This window comes from Salvelinus sp. IW2-2015, linkage group LG23 (genome assembly GCF_002910315.2).
Source record: "Salvelinus sp. IW2-2015 linkage group LG23, ASM291031v2, whole genome shotgun sequence".
In the NCBI taxonomy this organism is placed as follows: domain Eukaryota; kingdom Metazoa; phylum Chordata; class Actinopteri; order Salmoniformes; family Salmonidae; genus Salvelinus; species Salvelinus sp. IW2-2015.
In genome coordinates, this window is record NC_036863.1 from 23091212 (window position 1) to 23115601 (window position 24390).

General features: G+C 43.4%; 2 protein-coding genes and 1 long non-coding RNA gene across 7 annotated transcripts in view; 1 reads left to right on the forward strand and 2 right to left on the reverse strand.

The window, feature by feature from the left end:
• LOC111951065 (LHFPL tetraspan subfamily member 7 protein-like) overlaps nt 1-13503 on the forward strand; it is a 187351-nt gene extending 173848 nt beyond the window's left edge. Inside the window, exon 3 of the mRNA XM_023969048.2 lies at nt 13180-13503. Coding sequence (XP_023824816.1) covers nt 13180-13406 — 227 coding nt within the window. The 3' untranslated portion in view covers nt 13407-13503. The remainder of the gene's footprint in view (nt 1-13179) is intronic.
• Nucleotides 2961-3618, reverse strand: LOC139022848 (uncharacterized). Of its 3 annotated transcripts, none has more exons than XR_011473907.1 (3): nt 3455-3618; nt 3333-3377; nt 2961-3082 (listed from the first exon to the last, which is right to left on the reverse strand). It is a non-coding gene; the product is annotated as an uncharacterized lncRNA (long non-coding RNA). The 3 variants fall into 3 exon arrangements; XR_011473906.1 differs by having other exon boundaries at nt 2961-3076; nt 3321-3377; XR_011473905.1 differs by having other exon boundaries at nt 3321-3377.
• A 4518-nt stretch (nt 13504-18021) lies between the features above and the next one.
• LOC111950045 (spermatogenesis-associated protein 22) lies at nt 18022-20993 on the reverse strand. 3 transcript variants are annotated; one of them, XM_023967377.2, is made up of 8 exons: nt 20905-20990; nt 20566-20631; nt 20343-20480; nt 19939-20131; nt 19265-19715; nt 18896-19022; nt 18696-18793; nt 18022-18304 (listed from the first exon to the last, which is right to left on the reverse strand). In XM_023967377.2, the coding sequence occupies exons 2-8, from the start codon at nt 20603-20605 to the stop codon at nt 18113-18115; spliced, it is 1239 nt and encodes a 412-aa protein (XP_023823145.1). In that variant the 5' UTR covers nt 20606-20631; nt 20905-20990; the 3' UTR covers nt 18022-18112. The 3 variants fall into 3 exon arrangements, with proteins under 3 accessions (XP_023823145.1, XP_023823144.1, XP_023823146.1); XM_023967376.2 differs by having other exon boundaries at nt 19256-19715; XM_023967378.2 differs by lacking the exon at nt 20566-20631 and having other exon boundaries at nt 19256-19715; nt 20905-20993.
• Between the last annotated feature and the right edge of the window lie 3397 nt (nt 20994-24390).

Here is a 24390-nt window from a genome sequence, read left to right on the forward strand (position 1 = left end):
CCCCGCCCATGCCACCCACCTCACCTCTCTGGCCTCATCTCCCTGGGCTGGAGGGGTATTTTTCTCCCTGTGACAAATCACTCATTTTAGGAGGATCCTCAAGGAGAGAGGGGATGATGGGAAATGATCAATATATAAGCTGTCTTCCTACACACACTACACCACCATGGATACTAAAGATATAGAGATGATTATATGGACGCGCTTATCTTCTACATAATAGCTTCCACAATCATTCCATCACCAAAAACCACTGTTTTAGAATGCCCATGGCTGTGAAAAGAGAGCATGCTTTCAGGCCCTCCCAGGTCCTTCCCAGTGCTGTTGTTCTTGAGTGATCTGTCTCCACTGGAGGGAAACAATGTTACAGCTCCAACACCCTCAACTCCCATCCCCTTCCAGCCCCCCTTCCTTCCCCTTATCAACCCCCTTTCAGCACCCCAGGCCCCCTTCCAGCCCCCCTTCCTTCCCCTTATCAACCCCCTCCACACCCACCCCCCCGCCCCCTCCCCCCTCCAGCCCCCCCTCCTCCCCCCCCCCCCCCTCCCCCCCCCTGTATCACCCCTTCCACCCCCCCGCACCCCCCCCCCCAGCCGCCCCCCCCACGCCCTCCAGCCCCCAGTTGTCTGGTCCTGACTCTTCAATCTTATTACGCCCCTTTCCAGCAACCCCAGGCCCCCTTCAGCCCCTTCCCCTTCCCTTCAACCCTTTTAGCACAGGCCCCTCCAGCCCTTCTTCCCTAGCACCCCCTCCAGCCCCGGCCCCTCAGCCCACCTTCGCTTCCCCTTATCACCCCATTTCCAGCACCTCCAGGCCCTTCCAGTCCCCTTCCTTCCCCTTATCAACCCCCTTTCCAGCACCCCAGGCCCCCTTCACAGCCCCTTTCCTTCCCCTTTCAACCCCCTTTCCAGCACCCAGGCCCCCTTCCAGCCCCCCTTCCTTTGTGTGTGTGTGTGTGTGTGTGTGTGTGTGTGTGTGTGTGTGTGTGTGTGTGTGTGTGTGTGTGTGTGTGTGTGTGTGCACATGGGTGTGTGTTCTTGGTTGCGTGATCACCTCCAGCCAAATGTTTATAGGTACTAACGTGATTCAAGAAGAAGCAACCGTTAGCATAATTTCCCAGAGGCACACTGTGCTTAATTATCATCATGGCTTGTGCAGGCTGCTGCTATTGCACAGCTCATCACATTAAGATGTGGACCCTCCCTGCTGTTTTATACTCCACTACCCCACTATGTTCCACTCCTAGCTACAGTCCCATTTGAATACCTGAAACACACCATACCACATCCTATAGGTGTAGGATCTTAATTTGATCACTCGTTTGTTGCTGAGAATTTTATTGCTGCAGGAAATGCACAAAAGCTTTGTGATTTACATAAAGTCTTTGAAAACTTTCACTAACACAGAGGTATATTAACAGTATCACACTTTTCATGTAGCCTACTTTTGTCCAGCTAATAGCCTAACCACCGATCAAGCAACATTATGGACTAAACGTTCGAATACTGTTGCTGCAGGATTATTTTGCTACGACAATACTGGTCAAATTAAGATCCTACATCTGTAGCTGCAAGCAATAAAGTTTAATCTTCATACCAGAATATTTATCTTCCTGAGCACATTGTGACATGTTTATAGAGGAATATAGATGTGGATAAAAATAGGTGATTCTCTCTTGGATCAGTAGGCATATCTACAACACATGTTCCTTTAAACTTTTCCTCACTCCATGCAATTGAGATTAGTACATTTTCCCATGTTATTTGATATACACATCACCCTTGCCTCTGTCTGTGGCATACCCCAGTAGCACCTAGACATATTCATGGAAGGCATGGTAGATTGGCATATGAGATGAGAACCCTCCTGTCGTCTCCACAGTCCCTGTTTAATTCCCTGCATGGTCAGACTCAGACAGCATGGTCCGACATGCCTGTAGCTTTAATGTGATGGTGGGCCGTCAGGACCACTCTCCTCCATCTCCTTCAGACCAGGGGGAGAGGAGAGGTCGCCCATACCTATCATCTACCTGCCTGGAAAAGGAGACGGAAATGGAAATAGGTTCCGCATGCGAGCGATGAAAAGCAATTTCCAAGAGACGCCCGTATCCCAACTGCCACCCCTTCTGCTTTCATTATAGAGCTTTATGGTAGGAAATGATAGGAAATGACTTGACTGAAACACACACACAACCACACTCACACATGCAACACACAAACACAACCACACTCACAGCACACAAACACAACCACACTCACACATGCAGCACACAAACACAACCACACTCACAGCACACAAACACAAACCACACTCAACAGCACACAACACAACCCACTCAAAACATGCCACACACACAAACACAACCACACTCACAGCAAACACAAAACACAACCACACTCACAGCACACACCAACACAACCACACTCACACATGCAACACACAAACACAAACCACACCAAACATGCAAACACAAACACAACCACACTCAAACATGCAGCACACAAACACACACCACACTCACACATGCAAGCACACAAACACAACCAAACTCACACAGAACACCAAACACAAACCACACTCAACAGCACACAAACACAACGACACTCACAGCACACAAACACAACCACACTCAAACATGCACACACCAAACACAACCACACTCACACATGCACACACAAACACAAACCCACACTCACACATGCAAAAAACACAACACACAAACCACACTCACACATGCCAGCCACCAAAACACAACCACACTCACAAATGCAACACACAAACACAACCACACTCACAAAACACACAAACACAACCACACTCCAGCACACAACCAACAACCACACACTGAACACACACAACACAAACCACACTCACAGCCACACAAAACACAACCACACTCACACATGCGCAACACACACAAACACAACCACACTCACAGCACCACAAACACAAACCACACTCACCACAGCAACACACAAACACAACCACACTCACATGCAGCACACAAACACAACCACACTCACAGCACACACAAACACAACCACACTCACACATGCAGCACACAAACACAACCACACTCACACTCACACATCACGACACACACAACACACGACCACACAAACCCACAAACACACACTTCACAGCACACAAAACAACCACAACATGCAACCACACAAACCACAGACCACACTCACCACACACAAAACACACACAAACCACACTCACACATGCAAACACAAAACACAACCACAACTCACACATGCACACACAAACACAACCACACTCACAAACATGCCCAACACACAAAACACAACACACACTCACAAGCACACAAACACAACCACACTCACACATGCAACACACAAACACAAACCACACTCACCACATGCAACACACAAACACAACCACCTCCCACATGCAAACACACACACACACAAACACACACACATCACACATGCAGCACACAAACACAACCACACTCACACATGCCAGCCACACAAACACAACCACACTCACAGCACACAAACACAACCACACTCACACATGCAGCACACAAACACAACCACACTCACACATGCAGCACACAAACACAACCACACTCACACATGCAGCACACACAAACACATTGATTTAAGAACAAATCTTAAACCGCAAACAACTTATTTTGTTTATAAAAATAGATACATAGATCTAACAACCGTCAACACTTACTTTCATGCCACAGAACGCCAGTTGCAGTTCTATTGGTGTAAAAATACATATGCAAATAGTAGGCAGGATCACAACACCTGTCCTGTTGTGTATGTGAAGCATCTGTTAATCAAATCAAGGGGAAAGGTAGACAACAGGAAAAATAATCACTAGAAGGAAAGCATGTCAGAAAAACTGGTTTGATGTATGGCTATGAGGCTGCAACTGTAATTAAACAATATTTCTTGGTATTTCCAGGGCCTACAGCATATGTTTCATGTCACAGAGTTTCATCACTGACAAACAGCGCTGGCAACACAAACAAATGGGTGCTGTGCTGGCAAATAAAGATTTATTATACATTCTTTTTTTTACACCCGCTCCCAAATATTTGCAAGGAAACACTGCAAGAAGACACATCTCTGACAGAGGAGTAAAAATAACAATGTATTTCTCTGTTATCTGGGCCTGTGGTGGCTGACTTGTTCCAGTCAGGCCTCCAGCTGTGGGCTGGTCTCTCCCAGGGCTGGGAGTGTCACAGATGTGCTTGTGGGTCATAGGAGATAAGCGGCCCACGGGACAACATTAGCCCTCATATTCACCGACCATATTTGCTGCAAGGCTGGAATGCAGATATAGGAGTGTATGGGACAAGGAGAAGAGGAGCCACTGTCAATCCATTAAGTCTCCTCTCTCCCTGTCTAAAGGATTATCATATTTACTCTGTGGTCTTGTAACTTGTCAAGTGTCAAAGCTCCCCCTCTTGAATAAGTGACTTGAGAGTTGCTGTCAACGCTCTCTGTTGTCCCCTTGACCTTAGCTTACCCTCAGATTCACACCAGTGTTTCTAACCATGGGGTAAAACTCTATTGTAGAGATTTGTGTGTTCTGCCATTTGTGGTGCTGACACAGTTGAACCCAGATCTGTTACTGAGTGACAGTAATCAGTGCGGGGCGGTAGCTGTAGTCGTTAACAAACAGAGCCAGTGGGAACAGACAGAACAGACAAATGACAGCCTCCAGCCAGCCAGGCCTGGCTACAACCAAACCAGAGGATTAGACATGGGTTACGTCCCAAATGGCAGGCACTAGTAGTGCACTACATAGAGAATAGGGTGCCATTTGGGACGTATCCATGGACATACAGGCCAGGACCGGGAGGGAGCCATCCCATCAATCTCTAATTCAATCCCACGGGCAACTGTCCTCAGTGCTAACTGAGTTAACACAGTCAGTGTTGGGAGGTAATAAAGTTTGATCCAAAGTAGAAATCTTAGCGTTATAATGAATGGCCCTCAAGGCCCACAGCAGCAGCAGGAGGATGGCTTGTAATTAAGCCCTCTGTTGGTACGTGGAGGAAATACAGTATGACCAACAAAGAAATATAATTACTAGCATGGGTACACTCAACTTGTGTAGGTATAGTCGACATAATGCCCGTTCAAGTCATCCATTTCTATGATAACCACATCATCCTCTAAGACTGGGCCACACTCCACCTCACTACTCACTGGTAGAGAGAGATCACTGTATAACCCTCAGCCCCACAGGGCATTGGACTGACTAGACAACTAAAAGGTCATGTGTCACAACCTAATGTTTTCATTTAATGATTCATCAACAGGGAACAATTMAATTTGAATATGCCAAAAGTCTTTGTACTAATAGATTAGTACTATAAAGAGTATAAGGTTCACAGCGTTTTATTTTAATGGGTGATGTTTGATGTTGGATGATCCACATCACTAACCTACAGTATCAGAGTGCAAAGTTATACCCAAAGATATTGGTATGAAGTCTGTACCGTACCCATGAGATAGTGGTATCATATACTCTCAGTAAGACCTCCCAGTCCGTGTGTATAGCCTTCCAGAGCCTGACCCAGAGAGAGTGAATCGGGACCTCAGTCCATCCTGTGTGATTGGTACTATACAGAGTTACCATGGTGTTACCGTGGTACCCAGCCGAGGGTTAATGCACTGTCACGCATGGACGCTACCTCATCACACACCTCACTCTGGGGACAGGTCAAGAAGCCAAGAAGTTCTCCTCAAATACCTTCATGAAATGTACTCAATCTTTTTCTCATTCTCACAGCTGTGCAATTCAGTATCATCTTCAAGGGCGATGTGGCATGTCTCACTAGTTCATTGAGAAGGGTGAGCAGTCAAGGGACCAGAGAGAGAGAGAGCGAGAGAGAGAGAGCGAGAGAGAGAGAGCGAGAGAAAGAGAGAGAGAGAGTTAAGGCTGAGGTCTCCTATCTTCTCCTCTCCTCTTCTAACACTCTCCTCTTCTAACACTTGCTTCTCTCCTGTCATATTCTCAATGAAGAGTCCGGGGAAAAGACAGAGGAGAGTCAAGGCTGCAGTACACCTCGACTGAGCTTTGCAAGTCTTCTCATCACATCTCCTCTCTTCTTCTCTTCTCCTTTCCTTTCCTCTCTTCACTTCCTGAATCTGATTGAAGAATAAACACACTCTTACAGAAGTATTGATGTTTATTTTAGAGGATTGACTACGCTAAAGGTTCAGTGATAATCACAGACCCTTGGCCTCCTGACTTCCACAGCTACCTGTGGAAATGAACAATGAAACAAAGTGCTTCTGCACTTGTCAACAACATCTGGAGAGCATGATGTTACCATCTGCAAAGCATCTCTCTGCATCTCTCTCACAAGTTGTTCTCCACAAGCAATTATCCCCATTGCGAAACATTCCAAAAAAATCCAGGATTTCAAACTTCAAGGATAACCCTGCCAGTGGTGTAACCACAAAGGACGGATGAGTCTGAGCAATAACAAGTCAAAACCATATGGATGAACTCATAGAATATTCCCAAGCAGCATATGTTGCTGAACAGAGAGGCAGGCATCTGTTTTGGCTGGTGATTTACTATCATTAGCATCACGTCGGCTCTGCTGTTGTATTCAGCCAGACAGGCTGCAGTAAAGAAGCATTAGCAGTGATGTGGGTGCTGCAATGTCTCTTCACAATTTGTCTGTGTTAGGCCTCCAAGTGATCCCAATTACTTTATCTATGTTTAGGGGCTGCAGGGAAAGCATCATCAGTGATTCCTGACTGTWTCTACATGCTAATTTCTCACTTGCTCTGCTGTACATTTTCATCAGGATCTAGAGTGACACGTGTTGTTATAACAMTACAGGTGGAGTTTAGCAGGTGATGGTAGTCATCTCCATAGGTGGCAATGCTCCATAGGAAGTGTCCATCTGTGTGTGTATCTGCATGTCTGTATGGGAGTGGGGTGTATCTGTAAATGAGACACATTAGCCCTCGTGTGACCTACACTATCCTTTCCCCATTGTTACCTCTGTCTGTCTCTCCCCCATTATTTGTTCTGATGGACTCCGTTCCTCCTTCCTTCCCTCCCTCCCTGCAGTCCCACCTGATTGCCGTTGGATAATCTCCCTCTCTCTCCACATCATGCCATTGCCAGCAACCTCCCCATCTCCCAGAATGTACATGGTTTGTGTGAATGTGTGTTTGTGTGTGTGAGTGCATATGTGCACATGGGTGTGGTGTGTGTGAATGGTGCAGGAATTACAGTAAACGGTGCCTAATAGGAACAGGAAGGAAGAAGAAGCTGCATGTTCAAGTGCTGTGCTGAATGCTTTTTACTGCCCTGCAGCTATTGTGGYGATGGCTCTTTAAACTCCTGTAATTACATTTGAACTGTTCTTCCTCATGGCTAACTGCCTTCATTACTGCTGTACCTGCCAAGTGGACCGTTAAGAAGCCCCTCGCCCACTCCTGATGGATACTCATTGTGTGTGTGACCAGTTCCGAGATGCTCATTCAAATGACCACTGTTGTTTTAGGATTTAGATCATGCTTGGTGCTCTATGTGCAGTTTACAGTATATAAGTCAGCTCAACGGTCGCTACATTATTTACTTTTTATGCTGTGAGGTTACCATGAGCAGTTTCACAGCATCGCATCATTTTACACCGCTCCCTTCGTCTCTGTACGTCCCCATAGGATTATACCAGTGGAGGCTGCTGAACGGCTCACAATAATGGCCGGAACGGAGCAAATGGAATGGCATCAAACACCTGACAACCATGTGTTTGATGTATTTGATACCATTCCAATGATTCTTCTCCAGTCAATAACACAAGCCTGTTCTCCCCAATTAAGGTGCCACCAACATCCTGTGGATTACACTGCTATGGAAGCTTATATCGTCATGAGATTGAGTTTATCCATCCGTGTCCATAGTGGGCTGCTACCGTGTGCTCTCCAATACAGTTTTCACCTTTTACTCAAGATTGAACACGAGTCAAATCAGGAAATGTTATGTATATATATGTATGCATACAGTGCATCCTCAACAGCTAATCCATCATATATACAGTATATACGTGTATCATATCATAGACTACACGTTTGAATCATCGCCATGCAAGAAGAATCAAAGGCAAACTATTTAGTTGAATATCTCCAGTAGTCCCATACAATAACACAGTTGCTAGTCTCTAAACTGAATCCAGGTGGAGTGTGTGTGCAGCAGCCCTCAGCTCCCGATACTGAGTCCAGGGTCATCAGGCTTGTACGTCTGTTCCATTAACAGAGCTATGCAGCCTGGAGAGACCATATCAACCTGAGGCACAGGGCTTATTTGATGCAGACAAACATTGCTCCCTCCCTCCGTATACCTACCTTCCAGCTTGTCGATGAAATCCAATGATGCTCAAGGCTCTCGTGCCACTTGTTTCAAGGCTGTGGGGTTTGATTTCATTCCTGCATCGATTATTTGGGGGCCTTACGAGTTTCTTCATGATTTATTTGGATTTTAGTGGCTGGGGTGCAGGCAGGCTGTGTGTGACTGCTGTCATATCTCTGTGTGGGAGGGAACAGCGAGGGAAGGGCCTTGAAAAGGAAACCCTGCCTGTGTCTTTGTTCACTTTCCACAAAGCCAATGAGAGAGAAGGCCCTTAAAGTGTTATTAGCCGGGCTGCTTTGAGGAGCCAGGCGCCGACAGATAAACAGGTGGCCATTCTGAGCAGGACAGAGACAGAACTCTGGTGGGTTGGGGGATATTTAGCAGCCTCAGCTTCCACTCTGGGTTGGGTCTTTCTCCCAGCCTCAACCTCCACCTCAGAGATAGATGTAATGAGCTGACGCTGGGACATAGTGCCCTGATTACCCACTCACACAACCTTCTCCCCATTCCTTTAGTCTTTCTCCCTTTTCCCCCCTCCATCTCTCTCTTTCTCTCCTGTGCCCTTACCAGCATGATCCTCAGCAGTCACTCTCAGGTTTTTTTTTAATTGATCTACCTACTCTCTTAGATATGCATGGGAATTTTCTAAATGTACAGCCCCCCCTTACCAAACAATCCATATACACTAGCGTTCAAAAGTTTGGGGTCACTTAGAAATTAGTTGCAAAATGAATAGGAAATATAGTCAAGACGTTGACAAGGTTATAAATAATGATTTTGATTTGAAATAATAATTGTGTCCTTCAAACTTTGCTTTCGTCAAATAATCCTCCATTTACAGCAATTACAGCCTCGCAGACCTTTGGCATTCTAGTTCAATTTGTTGAGGTAATCTGAAGAGATTTCACCCCATGKTTTCTGAAGCACCTCCCAGAAGTTGGATTGTCTTGATGGGCACTTCTTACGTGCCATACGGTCAAGCTGCTCCCACAACAACTCAATAGGGTTGAGATCCAGTGACTGTGCTGGCCACTCCATTATAGACAGAATACCAGCTGACTGCTTCTTCCCTAAATAGTTCTTGCAGAATTTGGAGCTGTGCTTTGGGTCATTGTCCTGTTGTAGTAGGAAATTGGCTCCAATTAAGCTCCGTCCACAGGGTATGGCATGGCTTTGCAAAATGGAGTGATAGCCTTCCTTCTTCAAGATCCCTTTTACCCTGTACAAATCTCCCACTTTACCACCACCAAAGCACCCCCAGACCATCACATTGCCTCCACCATGATTGACAGATGGCATCAAGCACTCCTCCAGCATCTTTTCATTTTTTTCTGCGTCTCACAAATGTTCTTCTTTGTGATCCGAACACCTCAAACTTCATCTGTCCATATCACTTTTTTCCCAATCTTCCTCTGTCCAGTGTCTGTGTTCTTTTGCCCATCTTAATCTTTTATTTTTATTGGCCTGTCTGAGATTGTCACGCCCTCAGGGTGTGATTTCGGGTGGGCATTCTATGTTTTTGTTTTRTATGATTTTGTATTTCTATGTTTTGGCRGGGTATGGTTCTCAATCAGGGACAGCTGTCTATCGTTGTCTCTGATTGGGAACCATACTTAGGTAGCCCTTTTCCCTCCTTTCTTTGTGGGAAGTTAACTTTGTTTGTGGCACATAGCACTTAAGCTTCACYGTCGTTTTTGTATTGTTTATTGTTTTTGTTGGCGTCATTTTCTTAATAAAAGGAATATGTACGCTGACCACGCTGCACCTTGGTCCGCTTCTTACGACGGCCGTGACAGAACTTCCCACCACAAAAGGACCAAGCAGCGTGGTAAGGGGGACTCATGGACTTGGGAGGAAATCCTGGACGGTAAAGGACCCTGGAGGCAGGCTGGGGAATATCGCCGTCCCAAGGAGGACCTGGGGGCAGCAAAGGCGGAACGGCATCGTTACGAGGGAACGCGGCTAGGAAGGAAGCCCGAGAGGCAGCCCCAATAACTTTTGGGGGGTGGAGGCACACGAGGAGATTGGCTGAGTCAGGTTGGAGACCTGAGCCAAGTCCTTGTGCTTACCGTGGCGAGCGTCGTACTGGTCAGGCACCGTGTTATGCGGTGGTGCGCGTTCACAGCCCGGTGCGCTACATCCCAGCTCCCCGCATCTGCCGGGCTAGGGTGAGCATCCAGCCAGGATGGGTTGTGCCAGCCCTGCTCTCCAGACCTCCAGTGCGCCTCCTCGGCCCAGTATATCCTGCGCTGGCTCTACGCACAGTGTCTCCGGTGCGTCTGCACAACCCAGTGCGTCCCGTGCCAGCGCCCCGCATGTYCAGGGRGAAGATAACCATCCAGCCAGGACGGGTTGTGCAGGCTCTAAGCACGAGACCTCCAGTGCGCATCCCCGGCCCAGTGTATCCGGTGCCTCTGCCAAGGACAAAGCCTCCTGTATGTCTCCCCAGCCTGGTGAGCCCTGTGGCAGCTCCACGTACCAGACTGCCCATACGTCTCCTCACTCCAGTGATGACCCATGGCACGAAGCCTCCAGTGATGATCCATGGCACGAAGCATCCAGTGAGGAGTCATGGCACGAAGCCTCCAATGACTGCCTCCAGTCCCGAGCCTCCAGCGACAGTCCCCAAGCGACAGTCCCCACTGTCACGCCCTGACCTTGGAGATCCTTTTTTTGTCTCTATTTGGTTTGGTCAGGGTGTGATTTGGGGTGGGCATTCTATGTTTTTGTTTTCTATGATTTTGTATTTCTATGTTTTGGCCGGGTATGGTTCTCAATCAGGGACAGCTGTCTATCGTTGTCTCTGATTGGGAACCATACTTTGGTAGCCCTTTCCCCTCCTTTCTTTGTGGGAAGTTAACTTTGTTTGTGGCACATAGCCCTTACGCTTCACGTCGTTTTTGTAATGTTTATTGTTTTTGTTGGCGTCATTTTCTTTATWAAAGGAATATGTACGCTCACCACGCTGCACCTTGGTCCGCTTCTTACGACGGCCGTGACAGAGATATGGCTTTTTCTTTGCAACTCTGCCTAGAAGGCCAGCATCCCGGAGTCGCCTCTTCACTGTTGACGTTGAGACTGGTGTTTTGCGGGTACTATTTAATGAAGCTGCCAGTTGACTTGTGAGGCGTCTGCTTCTCAAACTAGACACTCTAATGTACTTGTCCTCTTCCTCAGTTGTGCACCAGGGCCTCCCACGGTGCACAACACAGCGTTGTACAAGATCTTCAGTTTCTTGGCAATTTCTTGCGTGGAATGGCCTTCATTTCTCAGAACAAGAATAGACTGACGAGTTTCAGAATAAAGTTCTTTGTTTCTGGCCATTTTGAGCCTGTAATCGAAGTCACAAATGCTGATGCTCCAGATACTCAACAAGTCTTAAGAAGGCCAGTTTTATTGCTTCTTTATACAGCATAATAGTTTTCAGCTGTGCTAACATAATTGAAAAAGGGTTTTCTAATGACAAATTAGCTTTTTWAAATGATAAACTTGGATTAGCTAACACAACGTGCCATTGGAACACAGGAGTGATGGTTGCTGATAATGGGCCTTTGTACGGCTATGTAGATATTCCATTTAAAAAATCTGCTGTTTCCAGCCACTATAGTCATTTAGAACATTAACAATGTCTACACTGTATTTCTGATCAATTTMATGTTATTTCAATGGACAAAAAATGTGCTTTTCTTTCAAAAACAAGGACATTTCTAAGTGACCCCAAACTTTTGAACGGTAGTGTACATTACAGCACAAAACTATTTCCTATTTGACATCCCCATTACCTTCTCTCATGAATTCCCTATTACACTCKATCAACCCTGCAGCGTCATTGTCCTTGAAGATTTGAAATCAATACATGAACAAAAGATGATACGTGTTTAATGCGTTCTATAGACAGACAGCTATGGATAACTGCTCATTATCCAAATCCATACTCTATTTATTATCTCCTTTTATCTTAAAAGACACATGACATTCCAATATAATGGAAATCTAACCTTTTATGTTTTTCCTGAAATGAGTAGTAATGATGATACTCAGCAGTCGATAGTTGCTTCTTGGCAGCACTGGCTGGCAGACCTGACTCCATTTTTAAACTGAGCCACTCTCTCACCATCGCTACATCGAGCACTGAGGATGTGATACTGTCTGTGAAAGTTGATCGATGTGTATTAAAGTGCTGGGCTCTTTTCTTGTGGTCGTCAGTTTGGCATGAGAAGTGCTAATGGATTTTAGGAGACATGATTCACTTTTCATTAGCCAGACCTGTCAATCAAGAGCCACCAGGGGTCTTTTTTAATATATAAAAGCCCCATACCCCTCTCCTCTATCAGTCCTTCCTCCATCACTCCCTGGCTGAGTTGACWGACTCAATCTCAATTGTGATTTATATTCCTACTGGGGCTATTCAGGGTACAACTGGAGATAAGGCAGATGGTGAAGCTCCTACATTACACTGTTGGCCGTATCTGTGGGCTGTCTTTGCGCTGTCAACTCATAATGCAGAACCTCTAGTTCCACCAAGTGGCCAGGAGTCAGCATTACCAGGATGTTCCAGGAACACTTTCCAATCTCAAAGTAATGAGCCAGGATGGACACTTTTACAGCTGGATTTAGTTCAGTTGGAGAAAGAGGGACATTAGAAATGTTTTTTGGAAGCTGAACAAGAGGAGATGTTCAGTGCTCTCTCAAGATATAGTCAACAATGAAATGCATGACCAAACAACACAACACTATGACATATCTTACATATTTGAGTGTATCCCTGGTTGTAACCAAAGTCTCTTTCATCTCTCCTCTCTCTTCCAGTGTTCATCATGGGGTCTGGGCTGCTGGTCTATCCCTTTGGGCTGAACTCCACCCTGGTGAGGTCCTTTTGCGGGGACTCAGACATCTACTATGCCGGGGACTGCCAGATCGGCTGGGGATACATGCTGGCCATTGTCGCCGTCATGCTCACACTCTTCCTACCCTTCTTCGCCAAATACGCACCAAAGGAGCATCTGTCCCCAACCCCACTGCCCACTCTCTTATAGGACAACAACTGACCCCACCCTCCCCAACCTCATCCAGTCTGCTACAGTACTTCCTACTTCCCTGTATGATGGAGATGGGAGAAACCCCTGCATCCACTTCTTCAGTAGGATGCCATTTTTAAAAGCCCTGCCTCTGATATACAACTAGGCTATACCCAACTGTGAACAACATTTATGTACTGTCTTCCTTCATACAAAAGCTATTTATTTGATCTAATAATTGACCTAATTGAATGGAACTATGTTCTGTTCATTTTTTTCTCTCCCAATAATGTCAAACGTTAACTCATATTGTTATGACTATTAATTCACATTTACTGTCAATTTGTGACTGCATTTCTGGTTAGACTTATTTGATATTCAGTATCTTTTCTGGAAAAAAATACATTTGAAAGAAACACAAGGYTTGACAACAACTCCCTCTGTTCAAATGAACAGAAGTATACAGCGCATAAACATTCCTATCATGTTATACATACAACGTTGGTTTAATATTACTGTAACCAGACAGAGGGTGATGGTCAGGACTAGAACCATAATATGAATCCATGGTGACATTAATAGTGGGCAATAAGAGTGGTCATTAAATATATCATTCCAGAATAATCAGGGAGTTGTTTGCAAAAGAGAAGGTGTGAAAATAACCAGAAACTTAATGAGAAGGTAAAGTATGGCCTGAGATTAAAAGAGAATATGAGACATTTCTAGTTATCAAAAAACATGGACACGCTTCTATCTTCAATGGATCAATGCGGATTTGGCGAACAGTAAAGACAATGAGAGACCCATTTGACATCAAGACAAAGCGAGGATCAGAAAGGATATGAACACGGACTCAGGTCTCAACACAGTGAGCGCATCAAGGATTCTGTCCAGTGGAGTTTGAGGAGAGTGGATTGTATAAAGGTTTAGATCCAGATGCCGTTTTTATCCAGCATTGAACAACACTGACTGAATGGATGTCATAAGATGGACATGTAGCACAGTGAAAAATGACCCTTGGGGACTCACCATCTGACTTAGCCTACATCTTCAACATGGTTTTAAATGGACTATTGGACAGTAAAAATTCTAAAGAAAGAGTTGAATAAATATTTTTCAGTGAAGGAGCTCTACCAAACAATATAGATGCGTCGGACCTGCCTTTAAGACAAATTAATATAGATAGAAGGCGTGCATAGTAATAACATAAAACTTGTCTGATAGTTAACTTTTGAAGACATATGAAAAGCATTTGTTATACATTTTATGTTGGGATGACATGACATCCTTCTACCAACCTTTTCCCAGAGTTCCTAGTGTTAATATGGTTGTCTTGTTAACCCAAGTCATTATTGTTTCAGTTTTTACACCACACAATACCAGGGTTGGGGTTAATTAAAAAAATTATAATTAAATTCCCTTTCCCTGTAAATTCTATTTAATTAAATTTAAAGTCCAGGTCGTTGATTCCAGTCYTTGAATTTAGAGAATTCAATTCCAATGTTAATTATTCAATTGCCAATCCAATACTTTCCCCAACAATTCCACAAATTCTAATTCAATTCCCTCAGGCTGATCATGTCACAGTTCAGACCGCCCAGCTAAACTGGAAATATAGAAATTCCAATTCAAGCAGTCCAAACAGTCTAATTCCAATTCCATAACTTGAAGGTTGAATTTAATTTGAATTTCAACAATGTAAATTCTCCACTTCATGAGTGAATTCAAGAACTGAATTCGAATTTCACATTAAATTGGAATTGACCCCAACACTACACAATATTAGCTATACACTATAATTCAGGACTACTTTAAATCAGGGTAAAGGCAATTAGATAAGACAGCATTGTCTAGAAATTATTGACTAGAGTGCAGATGAAGTTGGGGTTATTTAATAGTAAAACAGTTTATCTAGATTAGATGATCTGCTTTGACCATACCAACATGTGCCTTTATAACAGAACCAAGACAAGTTACTTCAATACTATTAATATCAGGTTACCATCTACTTCAGCTTAAACTGTGGATATTGTAGTGTAAAACAGTTGTAATTTTGTTATTTTCTCTGTGTGTGCTGTACTTTTCCTGTATATGTTTCAAGATGTGCTTCTGAACATTATGATCTTGTTGAAAATATTCTCTAGAAGAAAAAAGCTGATGTCTTCTAAAAGCTTGAAGGTAATGACAGATAGAACAAGCTGTACTTGTGTTGAATTATGCTGCTGACACTTTGCCAGTTTATTCATAAGAGGTAAATAACTTTAATCACTAAATTAAAAGGTTGCGACATATACCATGTAATTTAGAATTAGAGTGGTAGAGCTCGAGAGCTGTACAAATTTAACTTAGCTCAAAGTTATCAGTGTTGAATTGACACATTAACCACGTAATGTGTGAAGCATGGCTTAAAATAATTACATTCTGAGATAAGGTAATGGATTAGTGTTTTTTGCCATCCCATTCCTCCTAATATAATGATTTTATTCTAGTCATCTTTCAAGGACAAATTGTATAATATCCTCCACAACACAGCCAATGTAACAAATATTTTACATACATACTGTATTCCAAGGTGTGTGTGTGTGTGTGTGTGTGTGTGTGAGAGAGAGTGTGTGCATAATGCTGGGGTGAACTTTGGAAATTGCCAAATTACTTACAAAGAGGGAAAGTCTTGATAATTTTTTTTTAATTGTGTTGCCATGTTTTGAAAAGAAGACCAGGAAAGAAATGTTGGTATTTGTATTGGACCTCGTACTGTGCTTGATATTGGGAAAGACTGGGATTCACTTGCTGCACAGGATTTGTTACCCGATATGTTGAAACATTGTGTCAAGTCTCAGCACTGGTGAAAGTGTTTTTTTGTAGAGTAGTATTGGGTTTTCCATTGTGATATTGTATGTTGGTTGTAAATAAACTAATAACTGTATGTGGGTTCACTTTTCATTCTAAACGGCCCCCCATTTTTGAAATACATATTTTGAGATATTACCTCATCAATGTGTTTGTTTTACCTGAAACTAGCCTCTTGACAAAGTTTGCTGTTCTGTGAATATTCTTTATAATAAAATGTTTCATAAATGAGGAAGAGAAAGGGGTTTTATTTGTGTCCCGAAACTGAATGACACATATGAAACATTGGAAATATGTGTATAATACTATATAAAAATGGGAAGGGAAAAAAATGTATATATCATCTGCTAATATATAGATGCAATTATATAATTTAACATTATGAAATTCATAAACACAATCTTAGTTTGTTGCTGGTCATAAACAGATAACAAGCAGATGAAATTGTACACTTGAACAACACAGTTCTGACTATTCTTTCAAAATAATGGGGAATCATGTACTACTCATCCCTGGAAGAATCTTCCAACATCTCAAGTATCTACAGTGCCTTCGGATAGTATTCAGACCTCTTGACTTTTTCCACATTTTGTTACGTTACAGCCTTATTCTAAYATMGAATAAATTCATTTTTTTAAATAAATCACATAATACCCTATAATGACAAAGTGAAAATATGTTTTTAGAAATGTTGCAAATTAAAAACAGAAATAGTTTATTTACACAAGTAGTCAGACCKTTTGCTGTGAGATTCAAAATTGAGCTCAAGGTGCATCCTGTTTCCATTGATCATCCTTGAGATGTTTCTACAACTTGATTGGAGTCCACCTGTGGTAAATTCAATTGATTGGACATGATTTGGAAAGGCACACACCTGTTTATGTAAGATCCCACAGTTGACAGTGCATGTCAGAGCAAAAACCAAGCCACGAGGTCGAAAGAACTGTCCGTAGAGCTCAGAGACAGGATTGGGTCGAGGCACAAATGTATTCAGCATTGAAGTTCCCCAAGAACACAGTGGCGTCCATCATTCTTAAAATGGAAGAAATTTGGAACCACCAAGACTCTTCCGAGAGCTGGCCGCCCAGCCAAACTGAGCAATCGGGGGAGAAGGGCCTTGGTCAGGGAGGTGACCAAGAACCCGATGGAGCTCTAGAGTTCCTCTGTGGAGATGGGAGAACCTTCCAGAAGGACAACCAATCAGGCCTTTATGGTAGAGTGGCCAGACAAAGGCCACTCCTCAGTAAAAGGCACATGACAGCCCACTTGGAGTTTGCCAAAAGGCACCYAAAGACTCTCAGACCATGAGAAACAAGATTCTTTGGTCTGAAGAAACCGGACTTGGAACCCGATCGAACATCTCTGGAGACCTGAAAATAGCTGTGCAACAACGCCCCCTCTCCCCCATCCAACCTGACAGAGCTTGAGAGGTTCTGCAGAGAAGAATGGGAGAAACTCTCCAAATACAGGTGTGCCAAGCTTGTAGTGTCATACCCAAGAAGACTTGATGCTGTAATCGCTGTCAAAGGTGCTTCAACAAATACTGAGTAAAAACCTGTTTTTGCTTAGTCATTATGGGGTATTGTGTGTGTAGKTTGACGAGGGGGGAAACTATTTAATCAATTTTAGAATAAGGCGAACGTAACAATTTGGAAAAGGTCAAGGGGTCTGAATACTTTTCAAAGGCACTGTATATACAGCAGGACTTTATATAGGATCCTTCAGTTTCTAATAGACGACAACGCTCCATATAGGATCCCGCAGTTTCTAATGAAAAGGAGAACACTTGCCATATAGTGATCTTCACAAGGAGCCATGGGCAAAAACAATTGTATTGCCCTTGAATTGCRCTTTACGTGTTTCTGTGCCTCTGATCAGACTTCACTGAGTGATTTCACCAGGCCCCTCATCTCAGCGTCCGATGCTTTGACAGACTCCTGTGCATTCCTCTGCTCTGAGTGCAGGGCAGCCCTGACAGACATGCAGGTGAGTGTGTCCCTGGTGCGGTCGTAGTTTCCCACACAGCGGTGCACCTGGCCTCGGATCAGCCTGGGAAGGTCCAGCTCCTGGTGGGGATGGATCAGAGATGGGTCAGACACAAAGGGTATACATCCAGCACAACACTGTAAACGTAACATAATGGGTATCCACCCTGGAGATACAGTATGATTTGAGAATCCATATCCTCCAGCCATATCAAAACAAACTATTGCTTTATAATACTGATGATCAGTGCAGCTGGTAAGAATCCTGTGGAAAGAAAATTCTAATCTACAAAGTTCTTTATGTTTAAAATAACTGCCTTTTTAAGATTACATTTTTTATCGCCTTAAACACTCCAATTCATTTGGTGAACATGAAGTAATATAATGTTGTCCTCTGACTAACTCGACAGCCCTTGGCCTGCTATTGTATTTCTCCCTTTCCTATTAAAGAGGAAGTGTTTTTCTTACTCACATTTTCATAGAAGACACACTGCACCACCTCTTTCCCATCTCTCATGAGGAAGTTCTTAGCTCCATGAGACCCGGCGGTGACTGCGGAGTCAAGAGTAGCTGTGGGACGAACATAGAATATAATAAAATACAAACATTTTGTAAATACAGTACAGGTAATGGTAAATACAATGTTAGTGAAGAGACAAACTGAAAACTAACCGAAAATCTCAAATAGGTACGGAGCTCTGTCCTTGAACTGGCTCCAGTGTCTCATGCCATCAATGACAGCAGTCAGTATCCTCAAAGAGTTCTCAGTTGCTGGTTTGATCTGGAACACAGGTGGTGTCTTCCCAACATAGGAAACATGAATGCTTTAATACCTGCTCTAGCATTGAACAACATACATTTTACAAGGCTAGCATAATAAAATGTATTAAGGATGTAACGTTACTGTATGAGCTGTCATTTTTAACTAGATTGAAGATTTACAATTGGGTTAAATATGAAAGCAATCTATGAAAAGCTGAGTTTTCCTGCAGTATGTTACACTATAAGTTACAATTAGCACAGATGACTTACATGTTGTACCTGAGACTGAGAGGTATTTTGAGTTTGATATATGTCTCTACTGTCCATCAGCTGTTTCTGTAGCCCAGTGTTGGTGGTCATTTTAAACTTCCAGGATGTGTTCTGTTTCTGCTGCTGTGGTCCAGGACCAGGAGTTGGTCTGCTTGGAGGGCCAGGAGTTGGTCTGCTTGGAGGGCCAGGAGTTGGTCTGCTTGGAGGGCCAGGAGTTGGTCTGCTTGTTGTGGTAATGGGTGTAGACTGCTGGGAGTAGAGAGGAGGCTCTGGTGGGTTGGCCTGTCCCTGTCTGTAGCCAGACTGCTGCTGCTGACCCATATGAGAGTAGCTACTTGGGGGTACTGGCTTGCTCTGTGTGTTCCCACTGCTGCAGGGGCCGTTGTAGTTGCTCTGTCTGGGGTTTATAGGGGCTCTGGAGTCCTGCCTCACTGGTGGCTGTTGCTGTCCCATCTGCGGACTGAACATATGCAATATAAGTGATATGACTGGTTTATGTGTTGCATAACCATCAGACAACCCCCCKAAAAAKGAAAATCTCTAAAACTGTACTTACTATACAGTATATAGACCCTGTTAATCTGCAGGTTAACTTTTAAATGTGCACTGCAAACATTTTCGAATTATGCATCTATAATAACTGCCTCTACAGAGAGCTCCAGAGACCTATCAACTGACCATACCCTGTATTCACAGCTTTATATGGGTGTGGTAGAGGTGCAAAGTTTCTCCCCACGGGTTCAGGTGCAAGTCGACTGTTTGGATACTGAAACTGTGGTTGAGACTGATGCTGGTTGCCTTGTCTGTTCCACTGACTGTTCTGAGTAGCAGGTGCAGGACAGCTTGGGTCTTGATCTTGGAAATATTCTGTGTTACCTGAGCAGAGGTAGAAAGTATTATAAAAAATGTTCTGGTAAAGCATTGATATGGGCAGCAAAATTGCATTTTTCCTCGTGTGTAGTGCCATCTAGTGACTTGGATATCTCTCTCGCTTTGAAAATCCAGAATAAATTGATAACAGCCACATTTATGAATCACGCATTATAGCTACTACTGAAACACATGAGAAGTATCCTATTTATCTTACCAGATATGTTGTTGGATGAAGCAGAGCTGTGTGTGGACATGTATTCATTGCTGGAGCAGAATTCATTCTCAGAGGGATTGGATGTCCAAGGCAGCCTGCTCCTTTTCTTCTGGGTAAACAGAGGCACAGAGAGGCAGCCTGGAAAGGAAACAACCGATTCCTGACAATCAGTTTATGACATGAATGCAGCCATCAGCCTAACTCACGTTTGAATTTCACAAACCTGCAGTAGGTCTGGCCTGCTGCATTTCATATCTTCTCATCTTATTGCAGTGTCCACTCAAAGAATCTAATGAATTCATAAGATGTAAAATAGTTAGAACTAGCTTGCCAGCCACCTGTAGCCACAAAGCATCAGACCACTTCTTGCTAATGTTAGCTGTGGTTAACAGGGCCTAGCTAGCTAACGTTAATGACCTTAGCTAAAGCAATTGTTATCAATAGCTATTTCAGTTTTAGTAGCTAACTTGGCTAGATAAACAACAACTAAAACATCGTCCTCAAACAATAATTAGTTGTAATGAAGTTACATTTAATTAAATAATGTATTTTCAGTGTATACCTGTGGTTGCTGTTCCAATGTAAATAAATAGCTGGCTAGCTGGTGAGCCAGGTCTCCTCCTACTCAGTCAGATGGTCACGCGCTAATGCCCGCGATTTCTCATGGTAATGACGTCTTGGCTAGATAGATAGCTAGAACACTTACCTAGCTACTTGTGCAGTGCACCAGGATAGGGCGACTGCACATTAGCTATATAAATATGGTAGAAAGAGATTGTGGCCTTTTCTGTAGCTTACAGGCTGGAGATAAAATGTAATGAGAGGGACACTTTTTACATTATGCCGGTTTCTCCAATCAAATAGCCTAACCTAAAAGGCGCTCAATCAACAACAAAAAATGCGCTGTTATGTTAACAAACAACATATCCTAAAACCAGGACAGGTCAAATTAAAATGGACGATAACGACTGTTGTTCTGGAATTTCACCCCATTGTCATGATCAGTGGTTTCAAGCTTGTACCCTTCAATTTTTGACAAACCAATTAATTGGGAAGGAAGGTAGCATAGTGGTTAGAGCGTTGGGCTAGTAACTTAAAGGTTGCCAGATCGAATCCCCMAGCTGACAAGGTAAAATATGTCGTTTTGCCCCCGAACAAGGCAGTTAAACCGCTGTCATTGAAAATAAGGAATTCTTCTTAACTGACTTGCCTAGTTAAAATTCTGAATTTCCCGCTGTGTAAACACATTGCAAATAGGCGCGCGATAACTCCTGATAAAGTTGGGTAGCCTAATTGATTAGTCTCAGGACTAATAAAGTTTTACAGACGATGGGCATTCATTCATAAAATTCCATTGTGGGCTACACACCAGTAAGCACAAGCACGTCTTTTTTGGTCCTGTCCAGGTGTCGTTTTTTGGTGGTAATGTAGGCTTACCACATAGATGGGCATTCATAAAATTCAATTTCAGGCAACACTGTTACGATACACCTCAATAAGCATGGATCGATGCCTACGCCTTTTGGATGTGTTTTTTTTTTGTGCAGTTCCGGACCGGCCTTGATTTCCACGGCCATGGACATTGGTTTTTGGTCCACTCCGGACCAAATCTGAACGAATCATAGACGTCTATGTTTGTTTCAGATTTGGTGCAGTCCAGACCGGCCTTGCCACAAGAGCATTATTAGTACATTAGTGCATCAGTGCAAGAGCATTATTAGAGAGGTCGGGCCTTATGCCTGGCTCGCAGTCGGCGTTTCAATTAATCCCAAAGGTGTTTGAYGGGGTTGAGGTCCGGCTCAATGCGATACGCAACATCCAGGACTATCATTAGCCTGGTGGTGGGAAATGGTGTTTCATAATGAACGTATGGATATTTCCCGTGTTTTTCACCTTCTCTTCATTAAATCGAGTTAAGGAGGACATCAACGCCTTTGCTGCCTGAATTGAGAATGTTTCATGTACGAACCTGCATAAACAATTCATGTTACTCCTCTTGTGTGTATGTGCAGGTAATATAAAACACTTTGATTCATTTGCCCTCCTATGTCAAACAGGGCTTGCCACAGATCTACTTGCTGAGAACTGGCTCATCTCACATTTCATCAGGACCTTTGTGTTATTTTTTTATTATTTTTTATTAGTCAACACAGCTCCATCCTGTCCATTTTCCAAGCACTGTAGTAGTACCTCTTCTGACACAATGACAAACCAGCTGCTTACTCAGCTAAATCTTGAGATGAGAATGTATTGTTCAGTGTAAATAAGTAGGGGGGGAAATTACCTGTTTTTAAGTGGTCGAATGGTTTCTACTCAGAGTATTTGCACAATTGATCATCCAACTCAATAACAATCCAAATTCTCTTGGATCCTGGATCAATATGTCTGTCTACTGATGTCCTTATCATACCATACTGCTTTGTAAATGGTGGACTAGACATCCAAGTGACCATTTCCTCTTTTACGTGGCCACAATCTGCATAGTAACTGGGTGTAGTAGACTATAATTGCACAATAAAATAACTAGGGTTAGGAAAGATTTCCTTGGAACTTGAGTGTGAAGCTAACTTTTTAGCAGTGCTGCCATTTCATCAGGAAGATGCTGCAGGCCAGGCAGCTGAGCCAGCACTTGGGTGGGTGGGTATAGTTGGAGAGGGAATTGATCAGTCTGCAGTATAAATTGAGGAGGCAGATGCTGGCTAACCAATTAGTGGTCAGGAATAAGCTAATGAAAAAAATATATACGTTTCTCCTCTTATTAAAGAAGTTGAATAGGTTATAATTAATTTTGCAATATTTCGCAACAAAGCCTCCTTCACTCATGCTGCCAAACTTACCCTCGTAAAACTGACTATCCTACCGATCCTTGACTTCGGCGATGTCATTTACAAATTAGCCTCCAACACTGTACTCAGCAAATTGGATGCAGTCTATCACAGTGCCATCTGTTTTGTCACCAAAGCCCCATATACTACCCACCACTGCGACCTGTACGCTCTCGTTGGCTGGCCCTCACTACATATTCGTTGTAAAACCCACTGGCTCCAGGTCATCTATAGGTCTATGCTAGGTAATGCTCTGCCTTATCTCAGCTCACTGGTCGCCATAGTAACACCCACTCGTAGCACACGCTCCAGCAGGTATATTTCACTGGTCATCCCCAAAGCCAACACCTCCTTTGGCCYCCTTTCCTTCCAGTTCTCTGCAGCCAATGACTGGAACGAATTGCAAAAATCACTGAAGTTGGAGACATATCTCCCTCACTAACTTTAAGTCAGCTGTCAGAGCAGCTTACCGATCGATCGCTGCAGCTATACACAGCCCATCTGTAAATAGCCCATCCAACCAACTACCTACTTCATCCCCATATTTGTTTTTGTTTTTCTGCTCTTTTGCGCACCAGTATTTCTACTTGCACATCCTCATCTGCACATATATCACTCCAGTGTAAATTGATAAATTGTAATTACTTTGCCTCTTGGCCTATTTATTGCCTTACCTCCTTACTTCATTTGCACACACTGTATAAAGATGTTTTCTATTGTGTTATTGACTGTACGTTTGTTTATCCCATGTGTAACTCTGTGTTGTTGTTTTTGTCGTACTGCTTTGCTTTATCTTGGCCAGGTTGCAGTTGTAAATGAGAACTTGTTCTCAACTGGCCTGCCTAGTTAAATAAAGGTGAAATAAAAAATAAAATAAATCATCAAAAATTGGTATTTCAGAGTATGAGCTATTGTGAACCTCACTTCCTAAATATATACAGTGGGGCAAAAAAGTATTTAGTCAGCCACCAATTGTGCAAGTTCTCCCACTTAAAAAGATGAGAGAGGCCTGTAATTTTCATCATAGGTACACTTCAACTATGACAGACAAAATGAGAAAAGAAAATCCAGAAAATCACATTGTAGGATTTTTTATGAATTTATTTGCAAATTATGGTGGAAAATAAGTATTTGGTCACCTACAAACAAGCAAGATTTCTGGCTCTCACAGACCTGTAACTTCTTCTTTAAGAGGCACCTCTGTCCTCCACTCGTTACCTGTA

What these genes read in the sequence shown, in the direction of transcription:
- LOC111950045 (XM_023967376.2), bottom strand. Translation starts at nt 20,605, where the DNA reads ATGAGAAGATATGAAATGCAGCAGGCCAGACCTACTGCAG. An exon ending in GCAGGCCAGACCTACTGCAG is followed by an intron (nt 20,481 to 20,565) that starts GTTTGTGAAATT and finishes TTTCCTTTCCAG; the next exon opens with GCTGCCTCTCTGTGCCTCTG. An exon ending in CTCAGTCTCAGGTACAACAT is followed by an intron (nt 19,023 to 19,255) that starts GTAAGTCATCTG and finishes TATGTTGGGAAG; the next exon opens with ACACCACCTGTGTTCCAGAT.